This window comes from Aplysia californica, unplaced genomic scaffold, assembly GCF_000002075.1.
Source record: "Aplysia californica isolate F4 #8 unplaced genomic scaffold, AplCal3.0 scaffold00388, whole genome shotgun sequence".
Classification (NCBI taxonomy): Eukaryota; Metazoa; Mollusca; class Gastropoda; order Aplysiida; family Aplysiidae; genus Aplysia; species Aplysia californica.
The window spans coordinates 128,106-137,515 of record NW_004797658.1 but is presented as its reverse complement, the minus strand read 5'-3'; the positions used below and the strand labels follow the sequence as shown (position 1 = coordinate 137,515).

The window sequence follows — 9,410 nt, the reverse complement described above, 5'->3', positions numbered from 1 at the left end:
GGGTCATTTTTAGCCAAATTTTAGCTGACGTCATTTGTGAACGGCCCCTATTAGTGTCAAAGGAACAAACGGGGACAAAGTTTGGCGGGGTTCCGGGATACCATTAAGACGTTGTACTGCTTCATTGTCACGTCGTTATTGCGTGTCTGAAGGTGGTTGAGTTGAAGCTTCGTGCGTTTTCTCGAGGACATACGGCTTGGTTTTGGTTTTATGGGATTCGTCATGTCGAATGATGGGTTTATTTTAAAAACATTAATTACTTGGGTTTTTTTTAAACGGACCCCCCGTTGCATAGTGTTTCATGCTTCAAATGTTGATGTTATTCAATACACATGTTGTTTTTATTTTTTTAAAGATTTATATATCATATTAATATTGTTTTGTTGTTGTTCAAAATCTGATATCTTGCACAAGTTTCCAAAACTGCCTTTCAAGTAGGCCTAACTGATCTCCCACGTCATTAAAAAAATAGCAGAACACAAAAAAAAATCTGAGAGGTGAAATCAGGCGCAAGCCAAAATAATGAAATAGAAGAAAACGACAAGAAAAGACAGCCATTTTTTGTGTGAATTTTTAATCAAATTTTTGCTTTTTTGGCTCCACACCTTTCATGCCTATTAAAGAACATATTTCTGTGGGGATTTTACTGAAAAACGTTGATTAAAGCGACAAAACATGTACATTTTCAGTGTCCACGGACTCTCAAGAGAAGGTTACAACTCGTATTTGGTGTCCATTTCCTAACTAATTTTACCTCTGAAATCAGGTGACCCCCACCTTCATTCACAAATATCTCGACTTCTATTCAAGACAAATGGATATTTTTTCCATCTAAAGCAAGACAAATGAAGAAGCTTTAAGATGATACCAAAAAACTCTACATGCTCAAAAACTGACGAGAGCCTGCTGATACCACGCGTCGTCACACACACACATACATATACACACACACACACACACAAAACTACATACATACACACAGACAGACAGTTAAACTTTGTTACCTCACAGTACACAAGGTCAGCTCCATAATCCAGGGCGAGCAGACGCATGGGTAAGGTACAGACCCGGACCATTGGGGCCAGCATAACCTTCCCTGTATACATGGCTTCATCTCTCACACTCATCTTAAGTTTAGAAATATGCCTGAAAAAGTCATTAAAAGATTTAATTGGCTACTGACAGGGATATCAAACAACTTCAAATTCAAATAGCAATAAATAAATCATCAATGACCAAAGTCGCCTTTTGGTGCATCAGGGCTAGTATTGTTTTCTATAATTCTATTCTTACTGACAGTGAGTTCTAAAATTTCTCAAGAAACATCCATAGAAGCTTTAATTTTCATAATTTTTACTACCCTGTCATCTGATGACAGTTATAGGGGTGTGTCTTGTTTATTTTGCTTGATAGTAATGAGAGCGTCTCTTCCAGAAGTGTTGTTGTCGCTCAATACAAACACAGTTATAACTGCCACACACGGTGGTAGTGAATAAAAGAAGTGAGAAAATAAAGCACTTTTAAACTAAAGACTTTAGTTTAGAATGTTTTTTCTGATCAATTATTAATTGTAGATCTAATGTTTAGAGTGTTCCCGAGTTTATCAACATCCGACAGCACCCTTCCCTGAGGCTCCAGATTCTTGGCAGGTCGCTGTGGTTGCATACTGCACGTACACAGACGTAAGTTATTTCCAAGCTTGCTGATTACGTATTCTAACAGTGCATCGACTAGCAGTTGTAAGGCTGTCAATGCATTTTATGAAGATGTGTATACTTGTACTAAACACAAAGCAGTATGTAGTGCATGTAGCATCAGTACAAAGCAAAGCACTGAGCCGCTCAGCCTCTCTGTGTGGGGGTAGGCCGCAGTGCCGCCATGGCGTCTAGTAAGGCAGGGTTTTGCGTAATGGGGTAGCGTGCGACCTGCCACTCTGGTGGCTAGTCGGGTCAACGAGGGATCATGTATCAACACTGCTCTTTTGCCAGTAAATGATGAAAGAGAGCTCAAATAGAGTTGTTATGTTATAGATCTAGGCCTACTCTGTAAAGAGCCTGCTGGGCATTATCTTTGAGTAAACTATTATAGTATCTTTGTGTAAACTTTAAAATTGTCAAGATGATCTTTATAGATGAAAAATGTTCTATGCAGTGCTGTTTATGTTTGTGTAAAGGCAAGGAAACAATTTCCACAATGATTTACTTTAATTTCAGAAACCCAAATGGAAACCTATACAGTAGTCTCCGCCTAAACGCACGCCACACAAAAGCATGCTCCACTCAAATGCACGCTTTCGTCATCTGACGGGTTTTTCACTATACAATTTAGACGTACAAACGCACGGTCACTCCCTCTAAACGCACGCTCCGATCTGTGAAACACACAGACAGGTAAAGCTTGACTAAGGGAAATTTTCACTACGACAAGCCTAGAAAACCGGATATTTGGCGAGACTGCCCCTTACGCCGAACAAAGAGAGCGATGGACAGCGTTTTCCCACCCATCTTTCCACAGAAACATAAGTCTAGGACTCTCTAGGACTTGTCGGTGAAATGTTGGGGGGTTGGGGGACTGAAACGTTATTTGATTGGTCACTGGAAATGTATCTCTTTTGAGAGAAGGTTTGAATAGGTGTGTGTGTGTGGGGGGGTGCGCAGAAAGACAGATTTGATGTAATGAATGAACCATAATGTATACAGGGAATCTTTTACAAAACAGTCACGTGTCGTCACATTATCGGCCAAAGTGGCCCCCACCCCAAAGGGAGGTAACTAGTATACCAAGGCAATGACATGACTGCGTCCTTTCCTTCCTTCGCTAAGGTTCATGTACACGCACGCTCCGTTTAAACACACGCTAAGGAGCCATCCCGAGCACCGTGTGCGTTTAGGCGGAGACTACTGTACACAAGTGATCCCGGAACGAGCAATTGAGTTAGTCAAAGTAAAACACATGTCTTTGAACAGTGCCTCGAAGACCTTCAACGTCCCCTACTCCATGCTGGGGACAAGATCAGAAGACCAAAGCCAGTCAAAGCCCAGCCAAAGACCATCCCGTCCATCGAAGAGGAGCTGAAGCTCGTGGCCTGGCTCCAGGAGTTGAGAAAACGTGGCTTTAGCCGCACACGTGAGCACCTGAAGGATGTGGTGAAGAAGATCCTTGACGCACAGAAACGGACAACCAACTTCAAGGACAACAGGCCTGGGAAAGACAGGGTCCAGGCCTTTTTAAGTGTCGTCCCCAACTATCTGAAAGGGCATCGCAGGCTCTCGGAAAACAGAGGGCTGTTGTGACGAGGGACAGCCTGCATGCCTGGTTCCAGGAGATGAAGGAGTACATCGATCAGCAAGACCCTTCCCTCTTCACGTCCCCATACCACATCTTCAAAGTGGACAAGTCAGGCTTCAGTGTTTGCCCAAAGACCAAAAAGGTGATTAACGAAAGAGGGGCCAAGCGTGTCTACACCATAACTAGGGGGTCACGGCAGCAGGTCACCACCCTTGCCTGCATCTTTGCAAATGGGCAGTACCTTCCACCTCTCCTCATCTTTCCCTACAAGAGGGATCCACTATACAATGCTCTTGAGGACTTTGAGCAAGCATTCTTCAACAAGGGAGACAATGGATGGATAACTGAGGGCGTTTTCCTCAGTTTTCTTAGGGATATTTTCATCCCTCACTTAGAGAGAGAGGGCATAAAGAGGCCTGTCGTTTTGTTTGTCCACAGCCACTCCAACCATCGCTCGCTTGAGGTCTCAGACCTCTGCAGCCAGAACGGGGTAATATCAAAAGGCCTAAAGGCCCATACCAACCACCTGATACAGCCTCTAGGCCAGTCTTTCTTCAGGGCCAACAAGCCAGCGTGGCAAGAGGAGGTGAGGAAGTTCGTGACTAACACCTTGGAATCCGTCACACTGAGGACATTTGCCGGCGTCCTGAAGAAGGCCTGGACAACAGCAGCTCGGCCAGAAACAGCCATGAGGGGATTCACCAAGTCAGGGCTGTTGCCCTACAACCCTGACATTGTCCTCACAAGTGACAAGCTGAAACCTAGCTGCACCTTCACAAGGTCCCCTGCCCCTACCTTCCACTTGTGACCACCTCATCTCCCTCTGCCCCATCCACCTCGTCTGCCTCTGTTCCATCCACTTCGTCTGTCTCTGCCCCACCCACCTCTTCTGCCTCTGAGCCATCCATGACGTCACAAACTTGCTGTCATCGACTCAATGAAATATTCTCCATGAACTTTAAGCTTGGGGAGGAGAAGGTGGACCAGTACCTCAAGAGGTATGACAATGGATACGACCTCAAGATCGACCCCGACTACAACATGTGGTCCAGTCTGATGGACAATATTGAACAACTGGCTCCTCCGCTCCCCCAGCCATCAGCAAGAGTCCTGGAACCTCAGACCCCCTTTAGGCAGACGACCATCGACAAGGTGCTCACATTGCTGTCATGTTCAAAGAACAAGGGCGTTAAAAGGCCTCAGCCACCTGAGCCATTGTCCATCAGTGGAAATGACTATAAGAGATTATATTCACAAAGAAGAGGAAGGCGGAAGAAGAACAACAGCAAAGAAAGAAGCAAAGGGAGCAGAGAAAGATGGAACGCCTAGCATATAAGCTGAAGAAAAGAGGGAACGCCAAAAAGGAAGAAAATGATAAGGGAGCAAGCGAAGAAGGAGAAAGAGGAGGAGAATTCAGGAGAAGAACACGAATGCTTTGGTTGTGGCCTCACAGTAGAAGAAAGAGGATGAAGGGAGAAAACTAGGGAGAAGAGCCGGTGTATGACGACAGCTCCGACGATTGAGAGGACATTGCGGTCGACTGTGCTTGGTGTGGACCTACCACTGCAGGACAAGTAGAGCACACCCAGTGCATACTTTGTGACAAGTGGTGGCACGCCAACTGTGTCAAACAGATGGACCTGAAGGACAAGACTCAGGAAGACCTGGATGCCATGGACATCGAGCTCTTTTGCTGTGTTGAAGTCCTAATCTCCCCATCCCAATTTGTTTTAATACAAATAGTGTGAACAATAACTTTGTTTATCTATGTGCACTTAATAAATCCATATATGTAGATCTACTTTGCTGTTCTTATATAATTTAATTCATGATTTTCATTGTTATCTAGACTCACTACCAGATTACTGTTTACATTGTAAGTGTTGGATTCAGTTATTTTGGGTTTTTTTTTTCTCTTTTGGCTATACATTAAAATTGAATGTTACTTGAAACTAACTCTTGTGTATAATTTGTAAGAATATTTCCTCCTTTGTGATATGAAAATCATACACACGTCAGCCTACAAGATTCATAATAATAAGTTATTAGGGCATGTTACAAGACTCTCCCTATCCTAACGCGCAGCCCCTCCAGCAGGAACGTGTATCCCCGCTGATTGTCACACACATCCGTCCTCACTTTGCCACACAAATACTACTACTGAGGGAGGAGGGCAAACGAAGCAGGCATATTGAGCTGGGCCGACCATAGCAGACGAAATCTGCTTCTCATCAGTCACTGAGGGGTTACACCTCCCCTCTCACCGGGGACTGGCAAGGTGACTTTATATATACTTAGGGTAGCGTGGACTACCGCCTGCACTCTATAACGTGGCAGTAAAAAATGTAAAGTTGTTCCCGCATCCGATCTGGACATTGGGGATTGCCTTATTTTTGAGACTACTTCCTGGGCCTTCGGCATTATTGTGGTAGGGTGGCCAGTTCCTTTCCACGCCCCCTTTATTATTTCTGAAACTCAAAGTTAGATACCCAATACTGCTCGGTGTCCGAAACGAGGCTCGAACTGGACTTTCCTCTTCGGAGACAAGCGCACTAACCACTCCGCCAGCGCACTTAGATCTAGATCTAGTAAGAGAATAAAATTGCAGAAAACAATGTCAATAGGCATAGTATCTATAGGCATAGTCATCTGGGAAACCTGAGGGTCCAATCTTATTTTTGCTGTGCGAATCTAGATTGTAGATCTACTAAGTCTAAACAAAAACATTGTCATCTCGAAAATAGAGCCAACACTCAACAATACAACAATGTCTCCGCCTTCCGTCTCTTCCTTTCTCTAGCGGAAGCCAACTGTTGTTACAACATGCTGTTAAACGTAGAAAAGACGCATATTTCTGATTGGCTGCTAATTTTAGTACTATGATGTCATCACTCCCTGGGATACCCACATGGACCGACGTGTTTTCGGTAACATTTCGGATTTCCTAGATCTAGATTCGACATGATGGAAGACCGCACGAAAATTGCCGTAAAGACGCAAGAGGATTAGATCTAGATCTATCTAGATCTAGATCTATTTAAATCTAGATCTACCCCCCCCCCCCTCCTGCATTTTAAACTCTTATAGACCGGCATTATTTACCCTGGATTCACCGGAATTAAATCATGGCTGACCAAGGGAAATCACATATGATATTTTCTTTTGTGTTTTTAGTGTGTTTCCCTGTTAGTAATGTACACATATTATACATCATTGTAAAGGGCATTGAACGTAGAATAAGATTAGTATAAAAATATTGAAATTCAAAGGAAAATGTGTTAGTTTTGAAGAGTTACATAACATTACGAAATTTAAAAAAAAGAGAAAAATGAAAAAAAAATTTCTTCTTTCCGTGACAAAGTCAGACTCACCACTTTCTACTACTAAATCTGTGTTATCGATAAGTTCTCTCAGTAATTCACTTGCTTTCTCAGCAGTGTGCCTTACCAAGCGTTTACCTGACGACCCAGAAAGCTTATTCTTTGGCATAATGAAAATTTCAGAAACGACACACGAACCCCAACGCAAAACAAAGCTCGAAACTCGCATCAACGCACTGTAAACAATTGAAAATCCCCGCTATATTTTTTACAAACGGTGGATGTGACCTTTAACCCATGCTAAACCCATCGGAGAAAACTAGTATCGGTTTCATCTTCGTCTTTGAATAAGGAAATAAAAACAACACAGTATGTATCGTCCCGGCTGATGGCGGTCGGCGGAAACAACACAGTATGTGTCGTTACGGCCCATAAGAGTTAATCACTAACTAATATATTTAAAAAGAAAAAAAACAACTTCAAAGCAGCTCTACAAATTAGGCCTATAATTTATGCGACTGTTGGTCAGTCGGGAGGATCGAGGAGAAGAGAAAAAACAACTGTCCGGAGCCGGGATCGAACTGCTCCAAAAATCATTGCACGACTTCCGACGCAGACGCGCTGTCCATTCAGCCATCAGAACTTCCCAGAAAATAGAAAGAGGTGTAGATTAAGCATCATATACATAGACACTTCCATCTTTGGTGCCATGCGGTTGGCTATACTTAGATGTAATCACCTGATCGGAGGGGTATCCTGGTCTGACAAGATGGGCGCCTTACCTAAAAATAGTTTGCGTCCTTTCTACGTTTAATAATTGCATGTCCATCACTCTGGTCCATTCACTTCAAATAGAAATCAGATCATAGAGTCAAAATATGTAGTGAATGGAGATATCGATTATATTATCACTAACAACAATTTCTCTGTTAGGGAAAACAGTGCAGAGTCCTTTCTTACCATAGGCAACGGAATATCTCCCTGCTCTTGCAGCATGTGGTGATGTTGTTTATATTAATGTACCGTGTTGAGGTGTGTGGCAGCTTACTGCAGTCTGCAGTTTGTAGCCTAAATTATTTTGTATGTTCCGTTTCGTTACCCTTCTAAACACAAACACTTTAATTAATTAATTTTTTCTTTCCACTTCACAAGGCTATCAACAAAACAAAAACACACTGCAAAAGAACAAATATTATCAATTGTAAGCATGCATATTTGCCCGCTTACACTTTTAATGAGCCAAAGGTATTATATTTGCCCACTTTATGATTTGTGCCCACGAGGAACGCAGTATGATAGATCTATATCTAGAATCTAGATCTAGATTCTATATTAGATCTAATCTAGATTTAAGAGTATGCGCGTGAAATTGGGTTCCTCACAGAGATTTCGTATTTTAAAAAAATTAAAGATAAGAGAGCAGAAAAGAATGATTACATATATATAAAGTCTAGTCAGAACAGCGTATTTTGTATTTGTTGCTTCACTGACAAAAGGGAACAGGCAAAGACATTCTCTAAAAGTCAAACGAATGTTGGGTTTTGGTAACACTTGAGAAGTTCTAAAGGAACAAGGCCAAGAAGAGGACACCGGCAAAGAGTGGAAACCGAAAACCTTGAACCTGAACCTGCCATGGTGTGAGAATCTGGATCTATAACGTTTGGTTAAAAAACCGGCCAAACTGGAACGCAGTGCAATTTCGAACCAATGAAATCGGAGATTTTCTCCGCCATTTTCCTGTCCTCCGTGGCATGTAGATCTACATTTGGCGGTTGTCCATGTCGTTGATTAAAGTAGTTTTAGGCCAACGATTGAAACGTAAGAATTGATGTTATCAATATATTTTTTTAAAGCTCGCCGTTGTGTCTAAATGTAGTTGTCATGATCTACCTTTCTTTATTCCCGAAGAAGTGTTTGATAATTTGTTTGTCGCAGTGTTGAAAGCTATTAGTCCGCCATTATTGTCATTGGCGGTTTTAGTGGTTCGGCGGTCGAAGATTTTTCGTGTTTTTATTTTGGTGGCCGAAAAACCCGCAAAATATTTTAGATATCCAGCCTAGATCTAGAATTCTAGATTCTAGATCTAGAATCTACTGTGAAGAAAAAAAAAGGAATATAATAAGAAATAATAACTTAACGTTTGCTCATCTTTTAGTTGCTTAGCTGGAAAATGTAGATCTAGGCTACAGATCTACAAATATAGATTTAGAATTCTAATGTCTTTATTACTTTATTATTAGGGAGTGTATACAGACCCGGTAACCGGGAACAAAGTCACAAAACACGAAGTATACAGACCCGGTAGGGGAACTCTTTTGTGATTTCGGAAAGTTTCAGCGCCCTCTTGGCTCAGGGTAGACCTAGGTTCTTCTGGTAGATTTATGGCCTAGGCTAGATCTAGATCTAGACAGACAGACATAAATCCTTGGTCTAGTTTCGAGGCTAGCCTAGATCTAGATTCTAGATCTAGAAAATCTAGATCAAGATCTAGATTTCTCTAGATCTAAATGAAGATTGCGGATGTCTTTTCAATGAACGATCGTTTTTCCTCCGTTTTGGAGTTGGAGGAATTACAATTTGAAGAAAAGAATGTCATAATTTCTCTCGAGCAGTCATTCTCTCTATTTCTCTCTCGCTCTGTTGCTCGCATTCTCTTTTTCTTTGTTTGTCTCTGTCTTTCTTTCTCCCCACCTATTTCCCACTAGACTTAGACGTCTATATATCTCTCTCGTTCCCTCCTGCCAACTTGGGCATGTCATACATTTTGCTAGCACTTCCCCCCTGCTCTCTCTCTCTCTCTCT

At 42.2% G+C, this 9,410-nt stretch overlaps 2 protein-coding genes across 2 annotated transcripts in view; one reads left to right on the top strand and one right to left on the bottom strand.

Moving 5' to 3' along the window:
• The window catches only part of LOC101858954 (tRNA-dihydrouridine(20) synthase [NAD(P)+]-like), a 22,705-nt gene extending 14,463 nt beyond the window's left edge, over window positions 1-8,242 (bottom strand). The window contains exons 1-3 of the mRNA XM_005103731.3: window positions 8,223-8,242; window positions 7,569-7,676; window positions 1,005-1,146 (exon numbers count right to left, since the gene is read on the bottom strand). Of these exons, the coding sequence (XP_005103788.2) occupies window positions 1,005-1,146; window positions 7,569-7,676; window positions 8,223-8,242 (270 nt within the window). The remainder of the gene's footprint in view (window positions 1-1,004; window positions 1,147-7,568; window positions 7,677-8,222) is intronic.
• Window positions 8,243-8,333: 91 nt separating this feature from the next.
• LOC101859347 overlaps window positions 8,334-9,410 on the top strand; it is a 15,651-nt gene continuing 14,574 nt past the window's right edge. The window contains exon 1 of the mRNA XM_005103733.3: window positions 8,334-8,426. The gene's annotated coding sequence lies outside the window, so the exon portion shown is untranslated. The remainder of the gene's footprint in view (window positions 8,427-9,410) is intronic.